We start from the raw sequence: 17,422 nt of genomic DNA on the forward strand, positions 1-17,422 counted from the left end.
GCAAGTGACCCGTGCCCCGTGCTGCAGAGGAAGGCAAAACCCCCCCAGGGCCTCTTCCAATCTTCCCTGGAAGAAAATTCCTTCTCGACCCTAAATATGGAGATCAGCTAAGCCCTGAGCATGTGAGCAAGACTCACCAGCCAGACACCCAGGAAAGAATTCTCTGTAGTAACTCAGATCCCACCCCATCTAACATCCCATCACAGGCCATTGGGCATATTTGCCGCTAATAGTCAAAGATCAATTAATTGCCAAAATTAATACCATCCCCTACATAAACTTATCAAGCGTAGTCTTGTAGCCAGATATGTCTTTTACCCCTACTGCTCCCCTTGGAAGGCTGTTCCAGAACTTCACTCCTCTGATGGTTAGAAATCTTTGGCTATTTTCACATCTAAACTTCCTGATGGCCAGTTTATGGCCAGTGTCCACATTGGTACTGAGCTTAAATAATTCCTTTTCCTCCCTGGTATTTATCTCTCTGATACATTTATAGAGAGCAATCATATCTCCTCTCAGCCTTCTTTTCGTTAGGCTAAATAAGCCAAGCGCTTTCAGTCTTCTTTCATAAGACAGGTTTTCCATTCCTCGGATCATCCTAGGAGCCCTTCTCTGCACCTGTTCCAGTTTGAATTCATCCTTCTTAAACATGGGAGACCAGAACTGCACACAGTATTCCAGATGAGGTCTCACCAGTGCCTTGTATAATGGTACTAACACCTCCTTATCTCTACTGGAAATACCTCTCCTGATGCATCCCAAGACATCAGTAGCTTTTTTCACGGACAAATCACATTGGCGGCTCATAGTCTTGCATCCGATGAAGTGGGTATTCACCCACGAAAGCTCATGCTCCAATACGTCTGTTAGTCTATAAGGTGCCACAGGACTCTTTGTTGCTTTCATAGTCACCCTGTGATCAACTAATACTCCAAGGTTCTTCTCCTCCTCTGTTACTTCCAACTGATGAATCCCCAGCTTATAACAAAAATTCTTGTTGTTAATCCCTAAATGCATGATCTTGCTCTTTTCACTATTAAATTTCATCCTATTACTTCTTTAATTTGCCAGCAAGAATACTGTGGGAGATTGTATCAAAAGCTTGCTAAAGTCAAAGAATAACATGTCCACTGCTTTCCCCTCTTCCACAGACCCAGTTATCTCGTCATAAAAGGCAGTTAGGTAGTCAAGCATGACTTGCGCTTGGTGAATCCATGCTGACTGTTTCTCATCACTATCCTCTCCTCTAAGTGCTTCAGAATTGATTCCTTGAGGACATGCTCCATGATTGATTTTTCCAGGGACTGAGGTGAGGCTAACTGGCCTGTAGTTCCCCAGATCTTCCTCCTTCCCTTTTTTAAAGATGGGCAGTACATTAGCCTTTTCTAGTCATCCGGGACCTCCCCCGATCGCCATGAGTTTTCAAAGATAATGGCCAATGGCTCTGCAACCACATCCGCCAACTCCTTTAGCACCCTCGGATGCAGCGCATCTGGCCCCATGGACTTGTGCTTGTCCAGCTTTTCTAGTCTATTACTAGCACTTGTCTTCCAATCTATATCTGGGAAGTTAGTCTCCCATGATCACACACATCCTTGATGCCAACTCTGACCACATATCTATACCAGCGACACCATCACAGAACCTAACCAGATCAGCCACACCATCACCGGTTCATTCACCTGCAAGTTCACCAATGTAATATACGCCATCATATGCCACTAATGCCCCTCAGCTATGTATGTCAGCCAAACTGGACAGTCTCTATGGAAAAGGATAAATGGACATAAATCAGATATTAGGAATGGCAATATACAAAAACCTGTAGGAGAACACTTCAACCTCCCTGGCCACGCTATAGCAGACCTTAAGGTGGCCATCCTGCAGCAAAAAAACCTCAGGATCAGACTTCAAAGAGAAACTGCTGAGCTTCAGTTCATCTGTAAATTTGACACCATCAGCTCAGGATTAAACAAAGACTGTGAATTGCTTGCCAACTACAAAACCAGTTTCTCCTCCCTTGGTTTTCACACCTCAGCTGCTAGAAGAGGGCCTCATCCTCCCTAACTGGACTAACCTCATTATCTCTAGCTTGCTTGCATATATATACCTGCCCCTGGAAATTTCCACTACATGCATCTGACGAAGTGGGTATTCACCCATGAAAGCTCATGCTCCAAAACATCTGTTAGTCTATAAGGTGCTACAGGATTCTTTGCTGCTTTTACATGATCACACAATTCCCATTAGTATTTATTTCATTAAAAACATTAAAGAGGTCTCTCTCCATATCCAGATCAGATCCCGGCGGTCTGTAGCACACCCCAAGCACTATCCCAGGGGAGGCTCCTAGTAGCTTTCTTCCCCAGTGTGATTTTTGCCCAGACAGACTGTCTTATCCATTCCATTTCTTTAGTGTACCTCATCACTGATATACAATGCTACTCCACCACCTGTGCCTTTATTTCTGTCTTTCCTAAACAGCACATAGCCTTCAATACCTGTACTCCAGTCATGACTACTGTTCCACCATGTTTCTGTTATCCCTATAATATCTGGTTTCACTTTCTGCACCAGTAATTCTAGTTCCTCCATTTTGTTACCTAGGCTCCTTGCATTGGTGTACAAACATCTTAATTTTTGCTATTTGGCTTTGCTCACATTCTTTATCCGATTAGGCCCAGACATTCTACCACCAGTACCACCTATTAGGTGAGTATGTACACTACCCTTCCTCCTTATGTCCATTCTCCTACCCATGGCTGTATCCTTTCTTTCTTCAGATTTTCTTCCCTCTCAGTATTAAAATCCTGCATGGCGATTACCTGGGCATCTCCCAACCATCTCCCCCAAATTCCTAGTTTAAAGCTCTCTTAATCAGTTGTACCAGCCTCCACCCTAGAAGTCTATTTCCATCCCTACTCGGGTGAAATCTGTCCTGAGAGAACAGTCCTCTGTCCATGAATGCCTCCCGTGTCCATATATTCCTAAGCCCTCCTTACAGCACCACTGCCTGAGCAATCTATTGATAGTCGTAGTCTGATCACACCTTTGTTTCCCTTCTCTAGGAACAGGCAGAATCCCACTGAAGATTGCTTGAGCCTCAATTTCCTTAAGTATCTTCCCCAGCCTGACATAGTCTCCCTTGATACCTTCCATAGCTGTATCATTTGTTCCCACATGAAGGACGATCAGTGGATTCTTCCCTGCTCCCGTTAGGATCCTCTTCAGCCTTAGGTCCGCATCCTGTATCTTAGCACTTGGCAGACAGCGCACCCTTCTGTTCTCTGGATCAGCTCTGGTTACAGGCCTGTCTATCCTTCTCAGTAAGGAGTCCCCAATCATGTAGACCTGCCTTTTCCTCGTGATGGTGCAATTCTCCGATCAATCCCCTGTTTCCTCTGGCTGCAAGTCCTCTCAATTCCTATTCTCCCTTGTAATTCTCTGCAACCCATCCTATATCCTCCTGGAGCTCATATTTGGTGTTATCTCCATTGACTCTGTCCATTTTCCTGTAGAACTAGCTGCTGTTCTCGTCTTCCTTGCCCTCCCACCTTCAGTGACCATCTGCTGTGCCCCTTCTTCATTTTCCAACTCTACTAACCTGTTCCTGAGCTCTATTTCTCCTTCACTAGCCCATCTTTTCCTCTGCCTGGTTCTCTTAGTCACATGCTTCCACTGTCCACTTTCCTCACCCAGCAGTCTCCCCTCAGAGTTAATCATAGTCATAGAGTATCAGGGTTGGAAGGGACCTCAGGAGGTCATCTAGTCCAGCCCCCTGCTCAAAGCAGGACCAATCCCCAGACAGATTTTTACCCCAAATGGCCCCCCTCAAGGATTGAACTCACAACCCTGGGTTTAGCAGGCCAATGCTCACACCACTGAGCTATCCCTCCCCCCTCTTGGCTTCTATCTGTAAGTCTGAGCTTTTCCCTTCAGCCTCCTCATGTCTTTGCTTGTATTGGGCAGCTTTTTCAACTCTGATCATTACCATTTAATCTGAAATGTGCTCAAAAGGTCTTCTCCAGGATTATGGTAGTATCAATATTGGCTTTTAAGAAGGAAATTCACTTCCTGGTCTTTATGGACAACTGGGTTAGGTGTGATGGGATCCCAAGAGTGCAGTCAGGGACTGTAGGACTGCTGTGCTCCCTTAACTCTCCAACTTGGGCTGCCTCTCACAATGCTTTGCTAATGACAAGCAGCAAACCCCTTCAGGTGCTGTTCTTAATCAGCACAACCGCATGTGGAGCCCCCACACCCAGCTAGATTGCATGAATGCTCCCAGAGCCACTCATGAATCTCACAGAGAAAGGCACCAACCAAATCCTCCTGGCCATGTACCTCAGAAATATACTGTCTTGCACTGCTCAAGAACAGCAGTGCAAATTTATTAATTGGTTCATCACTTCATTGATGGAAAGTGGATATACACCAGCCTTTGTAAACCTGACCATCACCCTTACCAGACACTTCAGGCAAACTCACTGGTAAAGATAATAGTTAAAAAAGTTTGACTACAAAAGATACATTTTAAGTGATTATAACGGATGGGCAAAAAAGTCAGAGTGGTTACCAGAAGAGAAGAAAATATAAGCATTCAGTCTAACTCTCAACCCTATTAGACTGGGCAACATCTAGATTGGGGTGGGCAAACTACAGCCCGGGGGCCGCATCTGGCCCTTCAGATGTTTTAATCCAGCCCTCGAGCTCCTGCCAGGGAGTGGGGTCTGGGGCTTGCCCAGCTCCGACTCTCCAGCTGGGGCTTGCCCCGCTTCACACGTGCTGTGGCTCTGCACAGCTCCTGGAAGCAGCGGCATGTCCCATCTCTGGCTCCTATGCATAGGGTCAGCCAAGGGGCTCTGCAGCTCCCACTGGCCAGGAACCTTGGCCAATGGGAGCTGCGAGGCAGTCTGCGCGGATGGGGCAGCGCGTCAAGCCGCCTCTCTGTGGCTCCACATAGGAGCTGGACAGGGGACATGCCGCTGCTTCTGGGAGCTACTTGAGGTAAGCGTGGCCTGGCGCCTGCACCCCTGACCCTCTCCTGCACTCCCAACCCCTTATCCCCAGCCCCACCCCAGAGCCTGTACTCCTAGCCGGAGTCCTCACCCCCTTCCACATTCCAACCTCTCGCCCCAGCCTGGAGCCCCCTCCCGCACCCTGAAATCCTCAGCCAGCAGCCCCAGTCGGAGCCCTCATCCCCTCCCACACCCCAACCCCCAATTTCATGAGCATTCATGGTCCACCATAAAATTTCCATACCTAGATGTGGCCCACCCTGATCTAGATTGTGTTTTTTCTCACCCCACTGGATATTGCAATTCATAGTACATAGGTTTCACCCTTGAAACCTGGGCCAGTCCCCTCTGTTGGAGTCTTCAGAGTGTCCCTGTTGTTTGCAGCGTAGGAGGGGGAAGGAGAAAGGCCATGCATGGGGCCCTTGTGTTCTGTTTTATACTCTTAGTCCCATGTGCTTGGAGAACACAAGTCCAAGGGATGTCTGGTGAGCATTCTTAAGTCACAAGGTGAAGCAATACCCTGGTGTGTCTCCAGTGAGTGAGTCATTGAATTGTAACTCCTCTGCTGGGCAATGGCTGGTGATGTTTGTTCAGCACCCACCCGGGCATTGGCTACCTCCCGTGTCACTGTCTCTGGAGAGCTTGTATCTGGGCGCCTCCCAAACCCACAGCATATTTTAGTGAAAACCATACAACACATTCTCATAATTTCACATGCATTAATGATATACATATTTAGATAGAACCATGGGTTCAGCAGATCATAACCTTTCCCCTGATACCTCCCACGGCCTGCTTTACATGCAATATCACAATTATATATAAATGAGGAATATGGGGGTTATAGGACACTTCTTCAAAGTATAGACTATCACACAGTGGTCTGTAGAGAGAAAGCAAAATCAAAGTGATTCATGTTTCTGCATGCACTGCACACCAAGGCAGACTAGCTTACCAGGCAGAAGTTAAATTAAGCAGCGTCTTCACTCATTGTTATTCACTCAGTTTAGATCAGTGATTGATCACTCTGCATCTGGAAACTAAAAATCAAGTGCCCCATGGCCTCTCCAAATGTCAGGACTTCTAATTCAAGTAGATGAATGATTTCTTATCAAGCAGGCAGAGATCTTTGTTATGTGCTTTCCTACCATTCCGCTGCTTCTTGGGACCATACACAACCTGCATAGTGTGGCAATGATATTGTTTATGCATTTCTGGCTGAAGAGGCTATGGTTTTCAGGCTGATTAACTCAGTATTGAATCTCCTGATCCTTCTGCATTGTATAGGAGGTCTGCTGATGGTTGTAGATGAAGTCCTCGAGCAAATCCCTCAACAACCATTTAGGGATGAGCTTGAAGACCCTCCCAATTTGTATGAAGAACAACACAGCAGCAGATCTAGATGGGATCCCTGCTGAAATCTTTAAAGACGGTGGACTAGAGCTAATTTGGCAGCTTTACCTGCATATCCTTAAAATCTGGATAAAGGAGGAGATACCCAGTGAACTGAGGGATGCCCTGTTTGTCACCCTCTTCAAGAAAGGGGATGAAGTAGATTGTGGAAATTATTGTAGTATCTCCCTCCTAGCCATTGCAGGCAAAGTTCTGGCGTGAATCCTTGCAACTTGCCTTCTGCCTCTGTCAGAAGAAATTTTACTAGAGTCACAGAGTGGTTTCTGACCATGTTGTGGAACTGTGTATATGATCTTCACAGCACGGCAGCTGCAAGAGAAGTGTCGGAAGCAAAACCAACCACTGTACATGGCTTTTATTGCTCTAACTCAGGGGTAGGCAACCTATGGCACAGGTGCTGAAGGCAGCACACAAACTGATTTTCAGTGGCACTCACAGTGTTTGGGTCCTGACCACCAGTCTGGGGGGCTCTGCATTTTAATTTAATTTTAAATGAAGCTTCTTAAGCATTTAAAAAACCTTATTTACTTTACATACAAGAACAGTTTAGTTATATATTATAGACTTATAGAAAGAGACCTTCCAAAAATGTTAAAATGTATTACTGCCACACGAAACCTTAAATTAGAGTGAATAAATGAAGACTTGGCACACTACTTCTGAAAGGTTGCCGACCCCGATCTAACAAAAGCCTTTGATTCAGTGAATCGCCGTGCCCGCTGGACTCTACTTTCTAGGATTTGATGTCCTGATAAATACATCAATGTCGTAAAATTGCCTCATGATAACATGAAAGCGACTGTTTTGGGGAGCACTGGCTCCCAGAGTGAACCTTTCAAAGTACAAAGAGAAGTCAAACAGGGCTATATCATCGCTCCAACCATGTTTGTGGTTTTTATTGCTGTCATCCTTTACCTAATTGCTGGGAAGTTTATAGGTGGCGTTGAAATCATTTACAGAATGAATGGGAAAGCTGTTCAGTCTTAGCAGGTTGAAAGCCAAGAGAGAGATCTCCACAACAGCTATTGTGGAACTTCAGTATGTTGATGACAACGCAATCTTGCTCACTCTGAGAAAGATCTTCAAACTATCTTGAATGTGTTTGCCGATGCTTACGCATGTCTTGGTTTCACCCTTAATATCAAGAAGACTAAAGTGCTCTATCAGCCCTCTCCAAATGAGGTATTACATGTCCCATCTGTCAAAATCAGTGGAGTGGCACTGGAGAACGTCGATTATTTCCTCTACCTTGGAAGTCATCTTTCATCCAAGACACACATTGATGCAGAAATTCAACATCGCCTGAGCTGTACCAGTGTAGATTTTTCTTGTTTACGGCACAGAGTTTTTGAAGATCGTGACATTCGAACAGACACCAAGCTTCTTGTTTATCAAGCCATTATTTTCCCAACACTGTTGTATGGGTCCGAAACTTGGACAACCTATAGACACCATTTGAAAGTCCTTGAGAGATACTATCAATGCTGCCTTCATAAGATTCTGAAGATCAAATGGGAAGACAGGCGCACCAATATTAATGTTCTGGAAGAGGTAAAGACCACCAGGATCGAGGCAATGGTCATCCGTCAACAGTTCCACTGAACTGGACACATTGTCCAGAGGCCAGACCATCGCCTCCCAAAACAGGTCCTGTTCTCTCAGCTGAAAGAAGGGCACCATAACGTGGATGGACAACAGAAGCGTAATAAGGACTTGCTGAAGGACAACCTAAAGTGTAATATTGTCATTGACACTTGGGAAACACTTGCCCAGGATTGCTTAAAATGGAGTGAAGTCCTATGTGATAGTCCCCTGCATTTTGGATTTGCTCGCCGACAAGCTGAAAAGGACAAGAGGCGCAGAAGGAGGAAGACACTGGCTTCCAGTCATGGTCAACAACCTCCTGCTGAGTCTGAAAATATCTGCCCTCATTGCAATAGAGCAAGGATTGATTTTATTAGCCACCTGATAACCCATAACTCCCATGGAAGATGATCATACTCTGTAATGAGTGATCGCCCAAAGATCAGTCATCCATCTTTAGGACAAGACAGATTCAAAATGGTTACTCATATGAGGTGATTAACACCCTCATGAACCCAGAAAGAAGTCAATGACCAGAACTTATTCTATTAGCTGATACAGAATTCATAGTTTAAGGATGGAAAAACAGTTTTGAACAGTCTCAGGTTCCTTCAGAAGGGCCTTAATATGGTTGTATAAAAGCTTCCAAGCTAAAGGTCAAGTCTCCACACTATGATGTACACATTATGTTCAGGAACATAAAATTCAAGGCAAATCCTGACATCAAATACTTCCTGCGTGGCACTACCTCACAATATCATTGAACAAAACCATGGGACCTTAGCATCAGCATCCAACAGTTCATAATACTTTCTGAATAAGTATTTTCCTCCTGCCAGCTAGTTTTGTAGCTCAAGTGGTAGCAGACCATGATCCAGTGCTGAAAGCTGAGATTAAACCCTGTCTCTGATGCATGATGGGAGAATTGTACCTACCGTTTTTCTTTAAAAAGAAGAAAAAGAACAACTTTTAGTAAGTAACTTTCTGTCTTGAGTGTGTTTTTAGGTTGCAAAGTCAAGAAGATGGAATCTAGTAGCCTGCACAACCATAAATTTGGCTCTTGTGCCTATGCATTGTGATGGTCTTTAATTACATGATCACATACTATTTCCAAAGGTCCCCAGCTTCCTGCAGATTATAGGATTGATGTACAAAGGAGGCAGAATTAAATTGCCTGAGTGACTGTAAAACTGGCATTTCTTAATGTTTAGTGGTTGATTTTGCAATCTAAATAAAACTGAAGTGTTTTTTGATATGTGATAAATAGAATAGATAGTGGCTGTGACCTACTGTTCTGTGCAACATTCACTTTTTTTTAGTAACATGTCTGTGACATCTGTGGTGGTTGCTTAATGGCTGCCGCGTTATGTCCTTAAAGCTGGCCATAGTGATGCTTTATATTCTAGAATGTTTGTTTGTCTAGAGTATGAAAGGTACTACATCAAATAAATCTCTCTTTTCCTTAGTGTTCAATCAATGATGGTGCGGAGTTCAAAGCAGTGGCAGATGCTATGAAAGTGATAGGCTTCAAACCAGAGGAGGTTCAAACTGTCTACAAAATTTTGGCTGCCATTCTTCACTTGGTGAGTTCTCTGCATGTGGGTTTGTGGAAACTGTTTTTCCAGGATTGCAATGGTAGGGCAACCAGGCTGTTACTTGTGTTATTGTGTGACTTCAGTAGTTGAGGAGTTCTATCAGATGCAGTTGGAAGTGCTGTTTGCTTGAAAAGTCAACACTTTTCCTGCCTGCCAGTAGTGGGTCAAATTTCCCTGTGGGACCACTGTGATCATCTGGTCTGACCTTCTGTATAACACAGGGCTTAGAATTTCCCCACAATAATTCAGAGTAATGGCTCATCAATCTTCATGTCAGTTTTTCTGGTGATGTCATTAAACTGGAAACTATATTCTAGGACTTTGTGGTGAGCTATAGTGAAGATGGAAAGGATAAATATAAATAATCTGTGGGTTCTGCTTAGTGTCTTTTAATTCCAACTTCTCTCTAGACCCTTGGCTTGTAATAGTCTTTGCCTGATAAACTTGATTTGAATTAGTTTGTCATAACTTTGTTCCTAGAATCCTGCTAAAGGCCAAATACTAAAGGCCAAATCCTTCTTTTGGTCACAGGCAAAGGCGAAGCCTGGGAGGGGTGGGAGGGTCAAGAAGAGTCACATGCCCCTCTCCAGATGCCTAGGGGGAGGCACATTCAGCAGGGAATCACAGTGGTGAAAGGAGCAGAACAGGGGACCGCTGAGTGGCCCCCTCCGGCGTGGCTGTACTGCCCTCAGCCCTGCCCCAGCCCTTCCATGCAGCTGTAACTCCTGGGGTCTGTACAGCCCCACTGGAGGACAGAGCTGGGGCTGGTACTCAGACAGCTGTGCCGGAGGAGCTGCCTGTGTCAGGCCTCCTTCCTTTCGCTGCGGAAGGACAGAGCCCCACCCCAGGTAATGTGGGATGGAGAGGGGATGGGGAGAGTGGGGGGGGGGGCAGGCTGGGGGCAGGACAGGGAGGAGTCACGGGGGGGGGGTCACGTGGTAGGTCATGTGGGGAAGCCACATGTCCCCTTAGCTGGTGCCCCCATTTATGTCCCTCCCATGAGTTGCCCATGAGTGGAGCATACAATATTGAGGACAATTTAGCCTGAATTTAGAAATGGTGTTTCATTTGTTGATGAACTGAACAGCAGATCACTCCCTGGAAATGAAGTGCTTACTTCAGCTTTGCTGACATTATTCTCAGCAGAGGCACATTGAGCAATCTTTCCTTTCTCTACTTACTACAGGGGAATTTGAAGTTTTCAGTGGATGGTGACACACCTGTGATTGAAAATGGTAAAGTTGTGTCGGTAATTGCAGACTTACTGTCAACAAGGTCTGACATGGTGGAGAAGGCCCTGCTTTTTCGAACTGTAGCTACAGGCCGGGATGTCATTGACAAGCAGCACACAGAGCAGGAAGCCACCTATGGCAGAGATGCTTTTGCAAAGGTGAGTCTGAATTATCTTTCTACAAGTCTGTGCTAGTTTGTCGTGCAACAATTTCCAAAGCCCATGGCTCAGTTTTTGCTCTTTAATTTCACAAATGATAGGAGCCCATGGATGGATGAAAATATTGCAGAGTCCAACATCTGTGTAGCAAAAGGTTCAGCACAGAGTGCAGATACTTAATGAAGTTGTAAGAAAAGAGCACAAGATTTTAGGGGCTGTTAGTCTGGATGTTTCATCTTCAATGTGTATTTTTAGAATGTTCACATAGTGAAAGACTTATTCTTCTAAATGAATGGGTGCAGCAGAGTTAAAATTTTATCTGTGAGCGGAGGCAACCCATAAAACAACTTTGGCTGCAGGGTTTGCCAGGACATTGGAAGTCTCTGCTCTGTTAGTTCATATCTTGATACAATGGAAATGGAATGAATGAGATTGAGAGAACAGATTATTGACAGTTCTAGCTGTCTGCTTGCTGTCAAGAAGAGAGCAATGGAATGGTATGACATCCTTAAACACACATTGAAGATCGTGACAAATGCTACACCTTTTGTTGTTTGGCAACAACAGCAGTCTCCTTTGGAAGGGTTATAGTGACGAAGTATTGGGAGGACACTTAACTACTCACATTTATTTTAATTGTGAGGAGGAGGAATGGAGGGAGTTAAATGGTATTTTGAGTAAGAGCTAACTTTTGGGCCCATCACCTGGAATGTCCTTTTAAGGTTGTAATACTTGTCAGAGCTTCTTAGCACAGGTGTCACTAAATTGAATGATTAGATTCTGAAGACAGAAAATGACCTTGCTTGTGACTACTTCTTGAAAAGTGAATGATGATAATATTTTATAGTACTGTATTTTGTGGTGTTAAGTGCTCAGTTCCAATGGGTGCGAGCACTGTATAAAAATGTTAATTTTGCATTCATCTGCTCTCCTATATTATTCATATTCATACAATTCTCTGATCATAGAATATCAGGGTTGGAAGGGACCTCAGGAGGTCATCTAGTCCAGCCATCTGCTCAAAGCAGGACCAATTCCCAGCTAAATGATCCCAGCCAGGGCTTTGTGAAGCCTGACCTTAAAAACATCTAAGGAAGGAGATTCCACCACCTTCCTAGGTAACCCATTCCAGTGCTTCACCACCTTCCTAGTGAAAAAGCTTTTCCTAATATCCAATCTAAACCTCCCCCACTGCGACTTGAGACCATTATTACTTGTTCTGTCATCTGGTACCACTGAGAACAGTCTAGATCCATCCTCTTTGGAACCCCCTTTCAGGTAGTTGAAAGCAGCTATCAAATCCCCCTTCATTCTTCTCTTCTGCAAACTAAACAATCCCAGTTCCCTCCGCCTCTCCTCATAATTAATGTGCTTCAGCCCCCTAATCATTTTTGTTGCCCTCCACTGGACTCTTTCCAACTTTTCCACATCCTTCTTGTAGTGTGGTGCCCAAAACTGGACACAGTACTCCAGATGAGGCCTCACCAATGTTGAATAGAGGGGAATGATCACGTCCCTCGATCTGCTGGCAATGCCCCTACTTATACAGCCCAAAATGCTGTTAGCTTTCTTGGCAACAAGGGCACACTGTCAGCTCATATCCAGCTTCTCGTCCACTGTAACCCCTAGGTCCTTTTCTGCAGAACTGCTTCCTAGCCATTCAGTCCTTAGTCTCTAGCAGTGCATGGGATTCTTCCGTCCTAAGGGCAGGACTCTGCACTCGTCCTTGCTGAACCTCATCAGGTTTCTTTTGGCTCAATCCTCTAATGTATCTAGGTCCCTCTGTATCCTATCCTTACTCTCCAGCATATCTACCACTCCTCCCAGTTTTGTGTCATCTGCAAATTTGCTGAGAGTGCAGTCCACGCCATCCTCCAGATCATTAATGTGGAGATGATGAAGTTGTTGCAATGTTGACTATGACTACGAATGAGGGAAGTAGGTAGCAGAATTGGTAGAGCTGTTTAAAATTCTATTCTCATATAAATGAATTTAGAAAGAAATACAACGATGTTATACGGAAAGAATAGAAGCTTTCTCAGATAAAGACGTCTGTTTAATTTTAGCAGGAGTTTTGCCAGTGACTATGGGTTTACTCTGAAAACCAGCTTGAACTAAACTAGTACAGAAACTGTTATAGAGACTTGACAGAAATACAGCTAAATCAGTTATGAGAGAGATCAGAAATTATGCTTAATGTTTGTTATCCTTATAGGCTATATATGAGCGTCTTTTCTGTTGGATTGTCACACATATCAATGACATCATTGAGGTGAAGAACTATGACACCACAATCCATGGGAAAAACACAGTCATTGGAGTCCTGGATATTTATGGCTTTGAGATCTTTGACAACAACAGGTAAGCTGCATTCTAGAGAAGGAAACTGATGCTTCATCTTGCCTCAAATGAAAAACTAATCAATTTTTTCTCAACTTTATTTTTGCAGTTTTGAACAGTTCTGCATTAATTACTGCAATGAAAAGCTGCAGCAGCTTTTTATTCAGCTAGTTCTAAAGCAAGAACAAGAGGAGTACCAGCGAGAGGGGATTCCCTGGAATCATGTGAGTGAATAGGCAGTGAGGGTCTGGTTGAATCCAGTGAATCCAGCCTGGTCCTGAAATTGCTTCTCATGTAAACTCTCACCAAAGTCAGTGGGAGCTCTGTATCCAGAGCAGATGCAGCTCCAGGCTTGTTATCCATAAATCACTCTGGAAGAAGCAAATTGAAAATATGAGACACCCTTTCTATACATTTTGTGGCCTCTTTCTGGTTACTATTGTAAACTGGGTGATATGTATTTTATTTAGTTGAACAGGTGTTCAAGTTTTTTTTTTGAAATTGATCCTTGCTAACTGGTAGGATTTGATTAGAAGATGCTGGTTCAGATTATATAGACATTACAATTCTGATCCTCTGTTATAGAAAATCAGTGGCAAAACTCGTTGATTTCATTGGTGAAAAATCTGGCCTTATAATTGCATTGACCAGGCTTTATGAGCCAGTTATGAAAATGTAATGGGGAAATCTATTATAGAAATGCATTTCAGGGGAAGGGTAGTTACACTTATTACCCACTTTCTTATATTGTTGGAAAGCATTTGGCCTTTGTGTGCCTTCCAATATGACTGCAGCCTGCTAGTGTCCAGTAAAATTACACCATGTCATATACCACTACCTTGCTGTCACAACTTCCATGGCCATAAGTGTGTTCATGAATGTCTCATTAAGGTGACTCTTGAAAGATACTGTAGTTGATTATGAGATCGGTGCAGTGGTAATCTGAAACATGTGAAAGGAGACCCTTCTCTGCTGTGCCTCTTAGTGCTGCAAATGTTTCTGCTACAGTTACCCACTTCTTGAAAAATAAAACTCTTCAGAGCTATGTAGGAATGAAGAGGGCCAACTATAGAAATGCATATGGGGGTACATGTGGATCATGTTAAAGCTGCCTAGCCAAATAGACATCAGATGAGCCTCTTCCACTAGATTCTTTCATGTTTAGATTTGAATGTTCTCAATGAAAGTAATGTTTACAGAACTCCTCTGCCCTAAGAGGAAGAGCAGATACTGTGCCAGATTCTCCTGTTATGTTTTTCTTCCTCCTGGAATCAATGGGGTTTCCACTGGGGTAACTGAACAAACTTAAACTTATTTTTTAATGCTAATGCCTAGGATTTTTTTGCTTGCTTTAGTAAAATCTAATCCTGATACAACAACTTTGCTTTCAGTCACTAGACTCCAAGTAAAGGATGAAGTTTGGACATGAGTACAAAACACGTGTTACAAGTACACTTCTCTTAGAGTAGGAAATCTGAATATATGATCTGCAGTACAGCATATTTTCAGATTGTCTGTTTGGGAAGCAGTAATTTTCATTGCAATTTCTATGTATATTTTATTTCCACTACCTCAGTGGTTCTCAAATTATGATCTGTGGAGAATCGGTGGACCACAGTATCGCATGTTTTGCAAAGCAAGCAGTGGGATATTTTGGGGACGTAGAGGCCTGGGAGAAAGAAATGCTCAAAGTGGTCTGTAGAATGAAACTGAGCTCTGCACCACTGCATAATGAGCCTAGTACTTCTCAGTTTAGTTTCTTTATTACAGTTATTAAAGCTGTATGGCTCATAATTCTCCCTGTATGGTTACTGGTGTGTGCGTAAGTGTGGGTACTGTTTGTTAATGCACTTCCTTCTCACTCAGGAGTGAGAGCAGACCTGCAGATACCTGTTGTTTTGTGTTCTGCAGATTGATTATTTCAACAACCAGATCATTGTGGATCTGGTGGAACAGCAGCACAAAGGGATCATTGCCATTCTGGATGATGCCTGCATGAATGTGGGAAAAGTCACCGATGAGATGTTCCTTGAGGCACTGAATAACAAACTGGGGAAACATGCTCATTTCTCCAGCAGAAAGGTAAACTGTTCATCTGTGTAATCAGAACCCACCTCTCTTCACATGCAGCACATGCTGTATCTTTCGAAATGGGATAAGGAAAAGGACTTACACAGTGACTTGAACAGAAGAAGGCCCTTTTCTAGAATAAAACTTACATGTCTGGTGCACATAGTATTTCTGTATTTATATGGCCAATCAAGTTCTCTAGTTTAGAATGAATGAATGAATGTTATAATGATTTGTATCCAGAAGAGGGAGCTAAAGTATGATCAATGCAGTAGATTTTATTTCAAGGGAAAAACGGGAAAGCATGAACTTGTCTTGACATATGATGTCATTTATAACCAATGGGTGCACATTTCCAGTTCATGTGACTCTTCCCTACTCAACCAACTTTAATATGCTGTGGCAGTGAAAACGGCTCACATTTCTGCTTTATTACAGCTATGTAATCTTCACTTTCAATGGCTACAAAACGTGCTCATCTTAAATTGTACCCATTATCCTCCAGACCTTTTGATTTGCTTTGTTTTTGATATGACAGCCAGTTAAAAAGATTTTGTCACTTGGTAGTATTTTAAAAATACGGGCTCTGGCCTGATAAATTTGAGAACCGCTCACAATAATGTCCTTTAATTTACTGGTGTCTTTTCATTGAGAATAGTATTTGAAATCTTTTCATTAGAATGCTGTCTTCACCACTGCACACCTTTGTATATAAGGTAGGAATATCATCGTAGCATACTTGTATAAGAAATGTGCTAGAGACTGTCTCCAGAGACTCTGAATTCAAACAGTAGAAAGAGCTGGATCTGGCTTGTTTTAATGAAGAATGGAAATGGAAGTAAAATAAAAAGATTTTCATTCAGCTATAGCTTATTCTTAAGCACCCTTCACTTGGAGTGTAAGCTGTCAGCTAAACTGTCGTACACAATTTTTTGGTAAACAGCTGTGGGATTGCTGTGCAGTTAAAGTAGGGTCATATGTTATGAATACATCAAATCTTATGAATTTACTCAGCGTATTGAAGTGTTATGTCTGTCATGCATAATTGAGACTAGTGAATTTGGATGCAAATTCTTTCCTTTGTTAATAATGCTTTTGAATGGTACCAGTCTCAGGGGCTTGGGGAATGAAGTCTTATATTTTCAGAACAGGTATAGCAAGGGCAGCAATAGTCCAGATTCCCAGTGCTACTCTGCCAATATACTTAAATCCAAGGGAAGATCATTCTCCATGACCTGTTTGTTCCTTGGTCTCTTCTCTGCTGAGACCACCAGCAAGTGGCTATGCATGGAGGTGAGAGCTTTGGGTATAATGTGCTGGCGTGAGGGGAAGTGAATTTTGACAATAAGTGAGGAACTATAAATGAGAAAGCCGCAACAGACTGAACCACTGGCTTCAGGAGTTTCTTCTTTGTATAGGAAACATTCAACAGTATGACGTAGTGCCAATACCAGTATTCCTCAGCAGGGAGGAAATTCTATATTAGCATAGACTGCAAGAGAAAACAAGGGATACAAAAATAAATGAGCACCTCTGCATGTGTAGCCAGTTATACTAATTACTGATGGAAAAACAATCATATCAGATAGTGTAAATCGATAATAACTTGAAGGTTTTGACCCATAAAATCCTCAGCATCTTGTTTCTTCTTCTGACCTTTTGCACACCTGCAAACAACATTCTCCTCACTAATACCTAAAATATCTTGTTTACTGGCTCTTGCTTCCTCCAGTTACCACCCAATAAAAGTCTGAGTTGTTTCCACCTTCATATTTTAAGTTACAAATAAAGACCTGGTTTCATTTTGCTTCCACCTTTTACTTGGCTTTGTGGACTTCTGTTAAAATACTGTGGTGTCCGTCAGGTAAAGTCTTAGCATAATTGCTGTGTAAATTAAAGATATTGAGGAAGATGTTCTTAAAGAGTTAAAATACATGTGCTGATATGCTCTGGGAATAGCTCCTGTTTTGCAGGTTCATGGTTAATTCTTCACTGTCCCCATCTATAGTTGC

The 17,422-nt window shown here is 43.2% G+C and overlaps 1 protein-coding gene across 1 annotated transcript in view; it reads left to right on the plus strand.

The window, feature by feature from the left end:
• MYO1D (myosin ID) overlaps positions 1 to 17,422 on the plus strand; it is a 341,939-nt gene that overhangs the window by 85,836 nt on the left and 238,681 nt on the right. Inside the window, exons 7-11 of the mRNA XM_030541463.1 lie at positions 9,482 to 9,598; positions 10,797 to 11,000; positions 13,216 to 13,361; positions 13,450 to 13,564; positions 15,252 to 15,422. Coding sequence (XP_030397323.1) covers positions 9,482 to 9,598; positions 10,797 to 11,000; positions 13,216 to 13,361; positions 13,450 to 13,564; positions 15,252 to 15,422 — 753 coding nt within the window. The remainder of the gene's footprint in view (positions 1 to 9,481; positions 9,599 to 10,796; positions 11,001 to 13,215; positions 13,362 to 13,449; positions 13,565 to 15,251; positions 15,423 to 17,422) is intronic.

The sequence above is a fragment of the Gopherus evgoodei genome, chromosome 23 (genome assembly GCF_007399415.2).
Source record: "Gopherus evgoodei ecotype Sinaloan lineage chromosome 23, rGopEvg1_v1.p, whole genome shotgun sequence".
Lineage (NCBI taxonomy): Eukaryota > Metazoa > Chordata > Testudines > Testudinidae > Gopherus > Gopherus evgoodei.